The sequence below is a fragment of the Aquarana catesbeiana genome, linkage group LG04, assembly GCF_042186555.1.
Source record: "Aquarana catesbeiana isolate 2022-GZ linkage group LG04, ASM4218655v1, whole genome shotgun sequence".
NCBI lineage: Eukaryota > Metazoa > Chordata > Amphibia > Anura > Ranidae > Aquarana > Aquarana catesbeiana.
This window is the reverse complement of record NC_133327.1, coordinates 42,381,042-42,398,289: the sequence shown is the minus strand read 5'-3', so window position 1 is coordinate 42,398,289 and position 17,248 is coordinate 42,381,042. Positions and strand designations below refer to the sequence as shown.

The 17,248-nt window shown below is 42.2% G+C and overlaps 1 protein-coding gene across 1 annotated transcript in view; it reads left to right on the top strand.

The window, feature by feature from the left end:
• Positions 1-17,248, top strand: part of LOC141141151 (uncharacterized) — a 193,800-nt gene that overhangs the window by 16,170 nt on the left and 160,382 nt on the right. The window contains exons 2-5 of the mRNA XM_073628855.1: positions 5,223-5,385; positions 7,594-7,743; positions 10,131-10,291; positions 11,541-11,717. Of these exons, the coding sequence (XP_073484956.1) occupies positions 5,223-5,385; positions 7,594-7,743; positions 10,131-10,291; positions 11,541-11,717 (651 nt within the window). The remainder of the gene's footprint in view (positions 1-5,222; positions 5,386-7,593; positions 7,744-10,130; positions 10,292-11,540; positions 11,718-17,248) is intronic.

The following is a 17,248-nucleotide window of genomic DNA, read 5'->3' as shown; positions in this document are numbered from 1 at the left end:
GATAAATGTCTTCTACGTTGTTTCTTCACCGGTACATAATCACTTTAAAGAGACCCTGTCGTCAGATCATTAATTTCAGTAAAAACTTTCCTAAAAGTTATACAGTATTTGCAGTTAATGTGTTTTTTTATTTTTTATTGGCAGAGATATAAAAAAAATCTTGGTACAACAACCAACATTCTCAAATGAGCGTAAGAAATTATAAAGTTCGGTACAAATACATCAGAAGTACAAATTTGCATTTGTATATACTTGAGTGTCCAGCCCCATTAAAGAACATTTACAATTACATACAAGCACAGAGTAGTCTGGATTCATTATAACATTGTTCCCAGTACATTGTTCCCGGAGCTACGTACTTACGTCACACGCGGAAGTCGGAGAGAGTGTGGAACGCAGCTGAGGCGCACGCCACTCAGCTGAGGGCTTGCATCCACGAGCTCCCTCCGGGCTTGATTTCCCAGACGCAGTGTGATTGTTTGGCTCCTTTAGCAGGAGTTTGAACCTTTTATTTTATTATTTTATCTAGTTTGCTGGTGTATCTAGCTTTTTAATAAAGTAAATTACGTATCACACTACGGGAGCCCTGTTTCTTTCTTATGAGGATAACCCGGACCACTGACGGGTACATCATACTTGGAGCGGAAGCCCCCAGGGACAACTCTACTGGAACCAAAGACGCCATTTATTGCCTGGCACTACATGCCTATTACCCCTGCAGGGGTGTAGGGAGCTGGTGAGTGGGGATCCTTGAGGGGGGAGCACCGCAAGTCACTGGATATCAACTGTTGTTGTCACGAAAGTCACTATTCACAGGAACTTTGCTTATGGTGGAACTTTATGAAATATTTTTTTAAGCTGGGACTTTTATATATATATAATTCTTCAGATTTTCATTTTTTTCTCATTTTTTAATTTTTAATTTTTTTATCACCATTATATATATTTTTTGCAACACATGATGAACTGAGTTAAGAATATACTCTCCACCTGTTCAATCTTAATTGGGGAGAGAATGTGGTATAGCACAAATATTGGATGTATATGATATATCACTATTTGCACGTATTGATCAATGATATTAGTGATCAGATATTACACCATTTGCAGGGGGGATCTGCATTTATTATATTCCTCTCTATGCACTAGGTGGGATGCTTATTGATTTATCTCATATATTGTATTATATTTACACTGGTTTGGATGGGTAGCTACACTTTAGATATATAAAAGGAATTTACTGGTTTCCTTCTATTGTTTGCCCATATGAATGATGTAAATGGCGTAGCCAGCATTTTAAAAAATTATTTAGGCACCACTGTGGATATTTTAGAGGTCACATATAAGCAGTTAGAAGCAATTTAATGTATTTTAGGCATGTTATGTACCCAGCCCTCAGAGTGCTGCTTTTGGGTGCTGTCATCTTGGATGTGGTGTTGGCAAACCTAGCAGTTTCAGAGTTATCAAGGAACACTCTATGGTATTTCCCTTCACCCCCCCCCCCCAAAAAAAAATATCAGTACAACAATACGGTTATGTGGGGAGGTGAAGGGGCAGAGCTGGGTCCACATGGGCAGTAATTAGACACTCCCACAATAGGATAGGGCTATGACATGCAAGGAGTGAGGGGGCTAGGGAATTGACTCTTCCTGCAGTAGTCATATTTTCTAGTAAGTTCAAATGCACATTGCAAGTAATACAAATAATATATGAAAAGGCAAAACACACAGAACTAAACCCTCCTTTTCAGCCAAGGAAGGTGCCATCTTGGCCTGATGGCTTTGATTCTCAACTGCCATGATGCTGCACATGTGATCAGATTTGATGGCTTGACAGTTTGATTGAAAGCACAAGCAAATGGGCCAGTTACATTACAGGCACATGCCAGAATGTAACTGTTTTTTAATCCGTTAAATCGATGGGTTTAAAGCAAGCATTTGAAAAACTAAATTTTTCGGTGAATTTACCTGCAAGAAAAACAAATAAAGATTTCCTGAAGAATAGGTCTTGTTCTGTTAACATCCATAATCTTTCGTGATAAGAGGTCCCTGAAGCTTATATACTCAGAGCACATTTGGATGCAACAGTACACATCTTTACAATACTTGTATTTGACTACTTAATTGTGTTTTACTTGTTTTTTTTAATCCCTTCCTGACAAGTGTACAGATATATACGGTCTCACAGAAGTGGGTCTTTATCTGTGGGGCAGTGGCATCTCCAGCTTTCATATTTAGAGGGGGCACATGGGGGGACAGGGACAAAAGTAGGGGGGCAACTATAAAATACAATTATATATATATCCTGGGGCCCTTTACTACGATCCCACAATGGCCCTTTCACATGTTCTGCAGTGAGCTCCCTTCCTACTGTATTGGGGCCCCCCAGGGTGGCAGAAAACAAGAGATATATGTTACCAGCATACCAAGAAAATATAAGGGTCCAAAGCAGTGGGAGAACTATCAGGGTTGCAAAGTTTGTCTTGCCACCGGGCCCTGGTGTTCTGCCACTGTGGGGTTCCCCAGCCTCCTCTTGCTGCCCTGCCCCTGCTATTGACAGCGCTGGTCTGGCATCTCTTGGAATTTACAGGCTGGTTCTCCTGTCCTAAGGACGGGAGAAATCAGTCTGTTTTTTCAGTAACAGAGTCCTGGTGGAGTCCTTCCTGCAACTCACTCTTCTCCCTGCCAATGAGGATGCAGGGGAAGGAGCAGATCGGGCGGCCGTGGTTGTGTGAGCGCTCGCATTATGCAGTGTCAGCGAGCAGAGGGAGGGGGGAGGAATCACCGCAAGAGCTGACTGGGGACGCTCTCCCTCTTAGACATTGCCTTTTTGTAAAAAATAAAAATAAAAAATTTAATTGGGGGGGCACATGGTGGGGCACAGCATAATGTTGGGGGGGGGGTCAGGGCCCCCTCTGGCCCCCCTATTGACCCTATTGCTGTGGGGCCATGTATATACGCTGTTAATTGTGCTGAAAGCATGCTGCACAGTACACTCCCAGCACAGAGTCGTCAGTGATAGTTCTGGGTCTCATACTAATGATCAGGAATCGGGAGTCCCAGTCACCTGATCCCTGTGATAACCTCTGATTGGATATCACAGTGATCAGTCACTCTACAGCCTGTGCTGTTTTCTCCTATTAAATGGAGAAAAAGATACAGTATATCTTTTTTTTCTCCTTGATAGAGAAGAAAATTGTAAACAAAGAAAAGTGTGTTTTAAAAATAAATAAATAAGGATAAAATTGCTAGATCAGGGTTTGATCTAGGTCAATGTCAGATTAGGGTTAGGGTGAAGGTTAGGGTCAAATGGTGTGGTCAGAGTCAAAGGTCAGGTTCAGTGTATTTTAAGTAGGATAACAATTTTTTTAAGTGTCATTATATTTGAGGTAGGCTAAAAAACAGCAAAATGAACACTATTATTTATGCGCCCTACTACAGGTACAAACAACAACTAATATACACATGTATGGTATCTCTGGGATTGTCAAGAGCAGGATAATTTATTTTGGGTTGTTGTTTGGTGGTAGGTTATGGTAATAGCAAGAAATATGCAGCTAAATTTTAAATAATAATTTTTACTATTGTTTGACAGTTTTCCATTGATAATGAAAAAATAAATCCATAAATATCCATTACCATTTACCATCAAATAAAAGCCTGAAAAAATAAGGTATAATTCACTTGGGTGCACAAAGTAGTTACAATGATATTTGATAGTTACGATGATATGTACAGTTTTGAAACTTTGACATGAGTTAGTAAAACTGCGATCAAGCATTAAGATTTGTTTTACTTTTATCATGAAGGGGCTAAGGAAATAAGGATATAGATAGAGAGAGATATATATATTATCACTATATTGTCAAAAGTATTGGGACACCTGCCTTTACTCGCACATAAACTTTAATGGCATCCCAGTCTTAGTCTGTAGGGTTCAATATTGAGTTGGCCCACCCTTTGCAGCTATAACCACCTCAACTCCTCTGGTAAGGCTGTCCACGAGATTTAGGAGTGTTTCTATGGGATAGTTTGACCATTCTTCCAGAAGCACATTTGTGAGGTCAGACACTGATGATGAATGAAAAGGCCTGGCTCGCAGTCTCTGCTCTAATTCATCCCAAAGGTGTTCTGTCGGGTTGAGGCCAGAACTCCTGTGCAGGCCGGTCAACTTCCTCCACCCCAAACTCGCTCATCCATGTCTTTATGGACCTTGCTTGAGCTAAGAGTCCTAACCCTATGTAGGCTTTGTGTTAGATGGTGTTGGAACTTACAAAGGGTAAGTTCTGCCTGCTCTTTCCCATGTGACTAGGGATGAGTCACTGTCCTGGGTTTTGTTCAAGCAGGGTTTAGAGATGGTGGCGATATCATTGACCATGGCCATGGCCATATTTGGTCAATGTCATTGCCCAAAAATAGCAAGTGACTCTATCTGGGCAGTGATGTCCTTTGCTTACATGGCAGGAATCCCGGTGACACCAGTGGTTCCTAAAGATGCCAGATGCTAGAGAAACCAACGACAGCGGGAAGCTGGCATATATAGGATCGGTAGAAATACTGTTTCTATATATGCTTCTTCACTCCTGCCAAAGAGGGGGCTGGACTAGCAAAACAGCCAAATTTCACCAACCATCCATTGGCTGATGCCAACATGTGAATGTTTTTGGGTCTGGGGATTACAGCTTAGGCCTGAGTGCTGCATCTTGGGGGGATGCTTTATGCTCCCCCATACCTGAAAGGACCAGTTAGTGTGTGTGTGTGGGCAAGGGGGGGGGGGGTTATTATAAGAAAATGTGTCTTTTAGCCTTGGATTGATCTATAAGACAACACAATAAATAGGAAGCAAAAAATTGGATTAGACGTTTTTGTTCGAGGTGGTACTTTTTTGCAGAGGAAGAATACCTGAATGTGTTAAAGTATATGGAAACCCTAACACTGAACTTCTCGTATTTGTTTCCTCTTGGTCTAGCATATTCTGTATATCATTCACTGCATTTTGTTAAATCTTCATATCCACTGTCCCTCTGCTGATTATAATTGGTTACCATTGTTCCTAATTTTACCTTAACCTTTGTTACCCCTTGCTGCAGCATGTAGCTGAAATAATGACTGCATTACGGTAATAAATTGAGATCGTTCAGATGGGCTTAACATTTTTGCTTTTTAAATGTTAGTGTGTTTAAGAGTCTTTAAGAGATATGTCTCATTTTTTCTCCATTTCAGCTTTCAAAAACCTATGGCTCAGTATTCAGCATTCAGATGGGAATGAAAAAAATGGTGGTGTTGACCGGGTATGAGGCTGTGAAGAATGCTCTGGTTGGACATGCAGAGGAGTTTGGTGAAAGAGCATGTATTCCAATACTTGAAAAAATAGATAAAGGAATGGGTAAGAATGCATATAAACTGTAATATGGAAAAGGTTAATGTAATTGTTCCTTGTACCTTAAAAAGCAATGAGTATTTTTCCAGGGCTAAGTACATCTAATATATCTAATTCAAAAACTTGCTTTGGAGAGTTAACTCAAATAGTGAAATATGAGTAAACAAAAATTTATGAAAATTGATAGGAAGACCACAGCTGCTGCACAAAGGTGCTACAACCTTAAAGCAATGAAAAATATATAAAACAGCGCTAGCAGCCTATATCAAGCAATATACATCCTAATAAACAGTGCCTAATGTATCAATGTTAAGAGAAAACAAAAACATAAAATCTAAAAGTGCTCAGGTGCTTCAGTGAAAATTGCAACGGTGCTCCAAAACTTTTGAATCTCTGAAGCGGCTCCCCCTTTGGTGTCCCCACTCACCTAAATTATTGGAGCCTCAGCTTCGCGGACTGAGATTAAAAAGGCATTAATCAAATGATCTGGGCATATGCTGGATGGTTCCTCTGTAAAATCTTGCAGGGAGACGTTTTAAGACAGGAAGGATATAACAAACTCCATAGATGGGGAAACAGAGAGAGAACTCATAGTGAAATAACGTTTGGCATCAATTATCAAGCGCATTCAATGCGCAACTTACAGGATTTTTGGCAAAAATAGGCATCAGTAAAAAAAAATCATCCAAGTTCACCACTGATTGGTGTACGTTCCACGGAGATGGAAATTTGCATCAATGGTTAACACGAACCAGAAGTACGTCAATGCTTTTCGCCCTACCTCCAGGGCGTCATCAAGGACATGTCACCAGCGGTTTTTAGTGTGTTTGATCCATTGAAAAAAAAAACGCTCAAAAATGCTATTGCAAAAATGTTGAATAACTCACTGCAATGCTACTGGCGTTTTTATAACGTTATCTTAACGTCCAGTGTGCATGAGGCCTAAGGGTTTGTTTTACAGTGCCCCCTGGAGGGGCTGACAAGATCTGCTCTCCATAGAAAGTAGCTGAAATTAGAGTGCTTCCATTATCAAAATAAATTTCTCATAAATGCCTATATCTACACAGGTGACTTTGGACTTTTTTTTAAGTGCTTTTACTTTTAGTTAAAGGAGAAGTACAGCCAAAGCTCATTTGGCTGTACTTCCTCTGTGGCTCACAGGAGTGCGGTTCGTTCTGCACTCCTGTGACCCATTTTCAGCAGATAGCAGGCTGAAGGTTGCTGTCGGCTGACGTCACAGAGCCAGTCCAGGCTCGGGCAAGGTCACAATAAAGTCAGCATCCGCCCACATGCTTGGACTGGCACCTGGCTCCGCCTCTCAGCAAGCCACTGAGAGTCTGACCTGGCCTCTCCCGTCCCCTCCACAGCTCAGCGCTCCAGTGAGTGCGGGGGGCAGAGTAGAGAGCTCTGAGAACAGAGCGATCAGGGGTTTTCTGATCGCTCGGTTCTCAGTCTTAGAGTTGACAGGGGACAGATGCAGCATCGGATCAATGCTGCAATCACCTAGGTAAGTATGATTTTTGAAAAAAAAGCCCAACTTCTCTTTTAGGCTCAATGCACACTGGCTTAAAAAAACGTTGCTTCTACAGGAGTTTTGTGTTCTGCCTGTAGAAGCAACTCAATATTATCCTATGTGTCCATGTACATTAGGACGTTACGAGGCATATTTTGAGTTTAACTTTTAGAGGCAGAAAAAAAAACCTTCTGGTTCGCGTTTCTGATTGAGCTTGGAAGCAGAAAAAACGTAAAACTCTCCTAAACTCCTCTAGACTTTGTACAAAAAAGTCTCTATATGAGTGTTTTTTACTCCCGAGAGAAAAGATTTTTTTTTTAAGCCCAGTGTGAATGGAGCCTTAAGAGTATGTAGGCATTCATAATCTGCTTCCAAAAAGTTTATCATTTTTTTTTTATTTTAATTCAGATAATTCCTGAAATCCTTCTAATTCACCTTCATATCTTCTGTATATGTGCAGCACCTGTATATTCCTCCTTGCTTTACAGAGTAAAAAAAGAACCATTCACCTTTGCTCCTGGTCCAGAGCAAGTCACACACTAATGTCTCCATCACAGGTACAGTGTTGGGGACAGTTTAGGGTTTAGGCCAATGTTTGGAATCAGGGACATTTTTTTACTTGTATTCAGCACCAGACTCCATACTAAGAGCTAGCGGTAGAATAAAGTGACACTTTAATGTGCTCAATGTCTTTTCTACAGGTATCATTTTTTCACATGGTGAAAACTGGAAAGCCATGAGAAGATTTACCATCAGCACATTACGTGATTTTGGCATGGGAAAAAGTACTATAGAAGACAGGATTCTGGAAGAAAGTGATCACTTGGTACAGAAGTTCCAGACCTTTCAAGGTGTAGCATAATGAATGACACGTAATGGTCTATTTCAAACTCTTGTCATGTTTTCTTCTTCACAGTATATCCTGCATTGCCACTATTTCTCCTGTTTTTCACTTATAAAGCACAAACATTTAGCATTGTAAATGTGTTCTGTGCAAAATATACTAAAACAGAGTGGAACGTGAAGTTTCTGGATTGGGAGCTCTGTACAGTTAATCACCCTCCCCCAAACACATAATAACACATTTGTCTAATTTTCTGAAATTTAAGAATTTAAGAATTTTCTGACCTGCAAAAGTAAAGGCATAATGTGCTAGTATGTATCGCATATTAGCACATTATTTTAAACTTACCTACAAAGGAGGCCCTCATCATCCCCGCTGGAGGCTGCATCCATCTTTGCCTGTCTTCCTTCCGAAGCTGCGTGACGTGCCGCCGGTCATGGCACAGACTTCTGAAGAAATGGCACGGGTAGCCGTTCCTTCAGAGAGCATGCACCGATGACGTAATCGGCTGAATATACAGTAAATATCCTGCACATTTAGGAGATATTTACAGTACCTTATTATAGGCTTACCTATAGGTACAAATAATACATTAACACTAACCTTACCCTAAAAATTAATTAAATATAAAAAATAATTAAATATATGGTGCTGCATGGTACTAACCAACTTCTAACCCAAATCCAAAAAAACCCCTAAAAAAACCCCAAAAACGTTTTATAACAGTCCCTGTTTTGTCACACTGCCCAACGAATGCCGAAATAAAAAGTTGGCTGGCAAAGTTAGGGCCCTTGAAGAATAGTAGTTCCCAGCAGAGAACAGATTAACTTTTATGAATTTAGTCTCCCACCAGACCCAGGGCACCCTCTTCAGGGTCCACGGACACATACTCTGATTCGGTAAAAGTCCAGTTCCAGTCAGACAGGGATCAAGGTGCTGATGATCTCTCTCAATCCTGCTGAGGCAGCCCTTATTTCCCTTCCTTACAAGTGGTGGGAGTGCTGAGCTACAGTCTGATCTCACCAGGCATCCAAATCACACCCTCCCAGGGAGAAGGTTCTAAGTCTCTTTACTTCTCTGAGGTCTCACCTGATTCTGATCTGCTATAGCTGGGATCTATTCATCCAACAACAATAGTAGCAGCATCAGTAGCTCTGTCTCTTTCCCACACACCTGCTTGTTTGCTTGATTTAGGACAGTCCTCTCTCTTTTTCAGTCCTCCTGACCACACCTCTCCTTGCTCCATTGGATCAGCCAATCACTTTCCTCAAGGCTGCTCCTAGGGACTCAACCAAGAGGTCTGTCTCCCTGCACTGGAGACACTCCATAGACGAGCATTACCATGTGGTCTTTTTAAAGATGGCTGCTGCACGTCTGCATTTCTTAACTTTTAAGTTTAACCTTGTCCACACTGCAGAAGGATAATACAGCAACAACAAAAGTTCCACAGCAGTTCTCAGCTACAGTCCAGGTCACATACACATACATTACTTTCTATGAAAGCTTGCTGAATTAAAGCTGCACTGAATAACATAAAGCACTCATGTTCCATCCTCTATTAGATAGAAGCCCCTTAGTGTGCAGCAGAGGCGGCCCATCCAAACGGGGCGCAGGGGCGCTGTCCCCCCATTCCATGCGTCTGGCCCCTAATCTACATGCGGGGTGCCGGACGCCAAAGTTTATTTCTGAAGCACATGATTAGAGCCCAAGGCTCTAATTGGCTTAAAAAAAGGGTGGGCTTGGGGTGAAGAGCCCACCCACTTGTGTGACGATAGCAAATTAATATTTGCTATTGTTGGCTAGGGAGTCTCAGGTCCCACTTCCTGTTCGACCGGGAGGAGAAGGAACAGCCCCAGTGTGAGGTCTCCATGGACAGCTCACCCCCAGCCATATCCAGCACTCCAGTTCGGACAGTGGAGGGAGAAAGAGGGGAGATCACAGTGTCATCCTGGGTGGACTCGTCATCTGCTTCCTAAGGTAAGGAGGCCCTCCACCTCCCCATCCATCTCCTGCCGGGGGAGTGGTGGTGCTGGTGATCGATGCCTTAATGTCAGTCTCCCGCAGGGTGGGGATGGAATAGCCCCCTCCCCCCGTGTCTCCTGCGGAGGGGTGGTTGTTGGTGCTGGTGATCGCTGGCTTCATGTCCATCTTGGGGGGTGGCATTGGTTTGCCACTCCCCCTCAAAATATTGAGCACAGCTGCCACTGGTGTGCAGTAATGACTGGAGGGGATAGCGATGCTTATACCAATGATGATCAGTTGTTTCAGTGGAGTCCCCATGGAGCTCAATGTCTACACAACTATAAACAGCTCAGACATCACAGCTCAGCCTTAACCAAGCTGTTGTATAAAGATACAGATATTTATTATTAACATTTTGCTTTCCATTTGTAGGGAAACCCTTTGACAATTCTGTGAGTATAACTGCTGCAGTTGGAAACATCATTGTGTCCGTAGCCCTTGGACATCGCATGAATTATGAGGACCCCACCTTTCTAAGACTTCTGAACCTAACAAATGAGAATGTTCGACTTGCTGGAACACCAATGATTTCAGTAATCTCTTTCAAGTAATTTTATATATGCGAGATGCAACGCAAAAGTAAAGGCTTTACACATTTTACTTTACACACAAGTTTCTGTGGGCTAGTGGCCATATTTGGGCAGTGATGTCACTACTATACCTGGCCTTTTTCTTACAAAGCCAGCGGTTCCTAGAGATGTAGCAGGTTCAAGCACCTGCTGCTTCCTTAGGGGCCAGTGACATGAACTTCTGTCATATACAGTATCTCACAAAAGTGAGTACACCCCTCAAATTTTTGTAAATATTTTATTATATCTTTTCATGTGACAACACTGAAGAAATGACACTTTGCTACAATGTAAAGTAGTGAGTGTACAGCTTGTATAACAGTGTAAATTTGCTGTGTAAACCCCCCCAAAATAACTCAACATACAACCATTAATGTCTAAACCGCTAGCAACAAAAGTGAGTACACCCCTAAGTGAAAATGTCCAAATTGGGGCCAATTCAATGTTGTCACATGAAAAGATATAATAAAATATTTACAAAAATGTGAGGGGTGTACTCACTTTTGTTAGATACTGTATAAAAGCAGTAGAAATAACACTTATATATATGATGTTGCTTCCATGGTACAGACGGACGGATTAGCAAACATTTAGTCATTCAGCCAAAGGTTGGTCGGAAACCTGGTTTTGAACAGAGCCATTGGCTCTTCCCTACTCTACGCCTGCCGGAACTAGTAGCACCATAAAAGAACCCAAACAATATAACTTCCCTATATTTTATCATAAGATTAGTTTTTGTGGTATCAAACAACTTATCTTTGCGCCTCCATGCAGGCTTTTTCAGAAGGTTTTATGATTGTGCACTACAAGCAATGGGAATTATGAGTTACTAACCTTTCTTAGAATCTTGTTGTTTAAAACTAAGATACATACACCTGTCTGACATGTCCATTAAGAAACTGGCCTAATTGGAAAGAAGCTGCATAGACTGATGTTCATATGTCTCCCTCCGCACTGTGAAAACATACATTTGGCCCCTCTTTCACATTCTAAAGCTAAAATGTTTGTCATTTTCTGTACACTGTTCCTGTATACTTTATATAATCTTCCTTTTCTGGATCATGAACAATTTTTTTTACAGTGATAGGCAAACCTAGGTGCTCTATGGCCGATGACAGTGGTGGTTAAATCCCTATATTTATGTGTAGTAATCAGGGAACAGCAGAGTTGCTAGCAAGCTACTGGACATTGTTATTTTATCTATTTTTTTCAGCTTTACAATATGTTCCCTGGTGTGATTGGCCTGTTTCCTGGGAGTCACAAAACTATTTTCAGCAATATGGAAGCAATAAATGAGTATATTACGAAGACATTTGTCAGTCATCTAAAGGAGCTTGATGAGGATGATCAGAGGAGCTTCATTGATGCCTTTCTTGTGAGACAAAAAGAGGTGAGAGTTATTTACAATGGTTCTTCAATAAAAGACATTTAAAGTGTATGTAGCTCTTAGGCGCTGAATTGACTTGATTGGTCACAGGTCATTGGTGGGTGATACCATGGGCAAGTAGGAAGAATTCCCTTCCAATAATTTGTGCCCAACTTGAAAGAGGTGGCTCTGGGCCCTTTATGGGGGACTGGGCTGCTGCCTCTATGAACAGCTGTAAGGTAGTTTCCACACGTGAACTTGTTAAGGTAGGTAGAAAGGAGTGCCCGGTATCCAGTAAATGCAAGCTGAAGGTGAATTTGAGATTGTTTGTTTATTGAGAGTAGCAATAAATAAATCACGCCAACGTGTTTCAGGGGAACAAAGCACCCCCCCTTCTTTAGGGTTGTTGCTGCATGCTAGTAAATAGGGAAGGGTCCCAAACAGTTGTGTCTGTAAAATAGCACGCAGCAACAGCCCGTGTGTTCCACCACACAGTGCTTACACCACCGTGTGTCACCGCTCAGGGAGGCCTCTTACCAGGGACATTTTATGAAATCAGTGGGCCCATATGTAGGATCATAAGTTGGGCCCTAGACACAGAGGAAAGCAAAAAGTGGGCATGGTTTAAATTGCGCTAAATATTGGGCGTAGCCTTACAGATCATCAGTTTTAAAGTGAATTGTAAATAATGGGACTAGAATTATTGCTGAGTGCACAGCAACATGTAACATGTATATACAAGCAACGTTTTCATAAGTAGGTTCCCCCAATGGGTGTCATTACTTTTGTACATTCGTGTACATTGGAAGGGGAGGGGACAGCTTGTAACTATTTTTTGATACTTTTTTTTTATCTTTTCACTAAACTTAAAGTCCCCTATGTGATATGATGTTGTTATGATAAGTTCTCTTTAATGAGACATCAGGAGTCTTTTAGAGCCCTGATGTCTCATATATGCCTGTCACTGGGGCCAAAAAGCACAGATTGCCCTCCATTAGCTTCTGTGTTGTGAAGAAACTGCAGCAGGCAGTGTGAAAGGGGCCCAAAGGAGGTCGGGGGGTTTAAGGAGGAGAGGATGGGAGGGGGGTCTGTGGGGGGGGTCTGTGGTAATTTAAAATGCAGAGGGGGGTCTGAGAAGTAGAGAGGGTTGGCCTGTGGGTCTTGAGGAGGAAAGGAGAGTCTGGAAGAGAGTCTGAGGAGGAGAGGGGCAGTCTGGGGGGTCTGAGGAGGAGAGAGGAGGTCTGAGGTGGAGAGGCGAGGGGAGGTCTTGGAAGGAGGGGGTGGGTATGGGAGGTCTGAGGAGGAGAGGGGTGTCTGGGGGGGTCTGAAGAGGTGAGAGGGGAGGTTTGGAGGGTCTGAGAAGAAGAGGGGAGGTCTGAGGAGGAGAGAGGGGAGGTCGAAAGAGGAGAGGCAGGTCTGGGGGGGATCAGGAGGAGGAGGAAAGGGGAGGTCTGGGTGTGTCTGAGGAGGAGAGAAGGGAGGTCTGGGGATCTGAGAAGAAGAGAGGGGTCTATGAAGGAGAAAGAGGAGGCCTGGGGTGTCTGAGGAGGTGAGGGGGTCTGATGAGGAGAGGAAGGTCTGGGGGGGTCTGAGGAGGAGAGGAGTGGTCTGGGGGAGTGGTATGAGGGGGGATTTGAGGAGGAGAGGGGGATCTGGGGGGGGTTAAAGAGGGGAGAGGGGAGGTCTGGAGAGTCTGATGAGAAGAGGTAGGTTTGGGGGGGTCTGAGTAGGAGGGGGCAGTCTGGGGAGTCGGAGGAGAAGAGGGGGTGTCTGAGGAGGAGAAGGGGGTGTCTGGGAGGAGAGGGGCAGTCTGTAGGGGTCTGAGGAGGAGAGGGACAGTCTGGAGCTTAGCTGCCCTCCTCCCCCTTGAGCTTACAGTACACACTGTGAGGCAGCTTATTATTCCTTCTCTCTCCAGTCATGTGACATGTCACTTGACAAGGAGAGAGAGGAAGCATGGCAGTCTTCCCTCACATAACAGCAGCACTATGCTGAGACTGAGGACAGTTCTCAGCACCTTCCCCCTATTGTCACCTGCAGCAGGCTGGAGGGAAGTCTAATCCTCTCTCCAGCTGCAGCCATTGGCCGCTGATCCTCCTGACAGGATTGACAATCACCCCTGTCAGTGAGGAGCAAGATGAGCGGCCCATCTCGACCCCCCCTTTGTTCCGGCCCTGGCTGCCACCCCCTGATGCTACATCCCGCTTGGCTCCAGCTCTCTCTCTCTTTGCCCTAAGGTGGAGTGAGTCAGGATATCACCCCGCTTTGCAGACAGAGGATGTGGGTGGTGGCAGCCGGCACTATAATCATAGCATTGGCAAATGCGGCTGGCTGCCGTCGCCTTCTTGTCAGATGGGAAATAAGTTTCGAAGCTCCTAACACTCAGAAACTGTACTCTACCCACTTGGTGCTCGGGGACATTGTAGATGTGGATTAATTTTTGTTTAATCCATGTGGGCAGTGTGTGTCAGGGCACAGTGGGCCCCCCTTTCCTCGGTGGCCGTGTGCACCACACACCATGCACACATGGATGATACGCCGCTGCCTCTTAACAGATGCAATGGATCTTTATATTATAAATGGTCAGACAGCGTTCAAGTAATTACACAACCTGGTGTCCCGATCTCCAACTTGTCCTCCACTGGGATCCTCTCATCCGCCATGCAATGTCACCACGGAAATAAAAACAGATACAGATCCATTGTGAAGTAAATTAAACCCATTTTTTTTAATGCACAATAGCGACAAAATGAATAGCATAAAAACACTCAGAATATAAATAAATAATTGCAACTTTACCGATAGCAGCTATTCCAATGTAGCTGGCTGAAACAAAACCGTGTAGGTCACCAGGGTCTGGTCAACGGGCGTACATGATGACGTCACAGCCATAACCAACGCATTTTGTCTGAAATGACGAAGTTGGGAACAGGCTACACCATGCAAAAACACTATTTACACTGCCTGCTATTTAGCAACCAAAAATAACAACAACCAGCAGACGTCTCCATAGGGCAAAGCAAATGCCTCCACAGATGCAAATGGGAACGCCATCTAGTGACAAAAATATATATGATGGTCAAAATGATTGCCATAATCCACCACTAAAAAACAAAAACATTTTTGAAGATATTTTAAAATTGCCCTATTGCTACATATGATTACATAAGTCCACATAATAAAAGGCATCTAAAATTAAAAACAGAAAATCAATTGAGGAATTTGCAAATATAAGGATACATATAGTAGAGAGGAGTGCTAATAAACATACAATATATGTATATAAAAAAGATGTAATTGTTAACACACGTCAAAAATTACTCTTGAAGACCACTCCTAAACCAGAAGGTACCACTACAACTAGCCTTTAACTATTGTTAATGAAGCTATTTATTTCCCACTTGACATTAAAGCCAAATGGAACATAAGTCTTTAGCTTTTATATCCATTTGGTTTTGAAACAGGAAATTTCCCTTCTTGTAAAGCTCCCTCTCCAATGCAGGGAAGAACTGGTCAATGCCCAGAAATACAGTGCCTGTTTTATACTTAACCACTTCAGCTCCGAAAGGTTTAGCCCCCCTTCAATTTTGCGATACAGTACTGCATTATTTTAACTGAGAATTGCGTGGTTGTGCAATGCTGTACCCAAATAAAATGTATTTACTTTTTTCCCATAAAAAGAGATTTCTTTCAGTGGTATTTGATGACCTTCTGTGTTTTTTTATTTTTTGCGCTATAAACAAAAAAAAGACAATTTAAAAAAAAAACAATATTTTTTACTTTCTACTATAAAACATACCCCATAAAAAATATATAAAAAATCAAAATAAACGTATATTGATTTGCACAAAAGTTATAACGTCTACAAACTATGGGATATTTTTATGGAATTTTAATTGATTTCTCTTTTTTTTTTACTAGTAATGGCAGCGATCAGCGACTTATAGTGGGACTGTGACATTGCGGCGGACAAAGTGACTCTTTTGACACTTTTTTGGGGACCAGTGACACTAATACAGTGATCAGTGCTAAATAATATGCACTGTCACTGTACTAATGACACTGGCAGGGAAGGGGTTAATATCAGGGGCAATCAAAGGGTTAAACGTGTTCCCTGAGAGTGCTTTATAACTGGGGGGGGGTTGTACTGTAACAAGACAGAGATCCGTGTTCCTGCTTAGCAGAAACACAAGATCTCTGTCTTCTCCTGTCACAGAAAGACTATCTTACATAGGCAGATCGCCGCTCTGTCTGCCTTTGGAACGATCGATGGGTCCCAGCGGACATCGGGTCTGCCGGACCCGCTGATTGGTATCCAATCACAGCGGAGCGGGTTGCCAGCGGCACGAATGTCCCAGACCTGGAAGAAAAAAAAATCATGTACAGGTACGTGATTTTGCGCTAAAGGGCTGCCCTGCCACACTATATGTTTAGGTACACTATGATTCCAAACCCCAGATCTAATATTGGAAATATGTTTTTTTTAACTTAGTTTGTAGAGGGGTTGAACAATATTATGGTAAAAGAAGGAAATGGTTACCTAATATGGTGTTGGACCGCCTTAGGCATTCAAGATGGCCTGAATTCTCCTGGGAATGTATTGATGGCCACATGGGTAAATGATCATATAGACAACAATTTTAGTATTACATGTTATACATGACTGTACAGTATATTATAAGTAATAGCTGTTTGATTTGATGAGATAGTACATTTGTCTACCCTAAAATCCATTTAACATACATACTTCACACTTACAAAAAGGGAAAAAACCCTTAAGGTCGTGAAAAAATTGAGGTACCTTAGGAGGATTAATGTCGTAAGTGTGAAGTATGTAGGTTAAATGCATTAAAGTGTAGAAAAATTGACTCTTTTTCATTTAATTTGTAGTATTAACTTCATTGCTCTTTAATTGGTTTACGATTTAACATTTTTTGTATATGTAGTGCTGCTTTTTTATATATTTACTGTTTAGCAATTTGTATTAGAATTGTTTGGTGGCTGCTTATTTTTGTGATATTTGATCTTTTGCATGGATTTCTTTACATTTTATTAATACAGGATGCACTTGTAACACTGTTTTCAAAAAGTATTCTGTTGGAAACCTCAGTCAGAGCTCTATAGAGAGGGGGAATATAGTGCTTGGGCTTGATCCCATGACTTTAGATAAAGAGTCCCAATGCTCTAATTCAGCCATCAAATTTTGGTGGGACAATTGTTTCACGACTGTAGTCCAATCCAAACTAATAGCATTAGACAAAGCTTATATATCAATCTTATATTACGTTGATGTCAGGGCCTTGAACTTGGGACCTCTGCTGTGTCTAGCAATGACTCTGCTTGCTGAGCCACTTGGAATGCTGGACTGTTTGGTGGACAATTCCTTGAATCTTCTTTGTCTCGAACCTTGAACTTGTTGCTGTTCCTCCCATGAAATTCATGATTTAAGCCATGTCTCTGTACTTCCTGTTTTCCAGATTATCTTGCTTCCTCCAGCCAATATCTCGCTTTTGTCTCTCCTGCTGCCGTCCATATCTTCACTACCATTTGTTAAC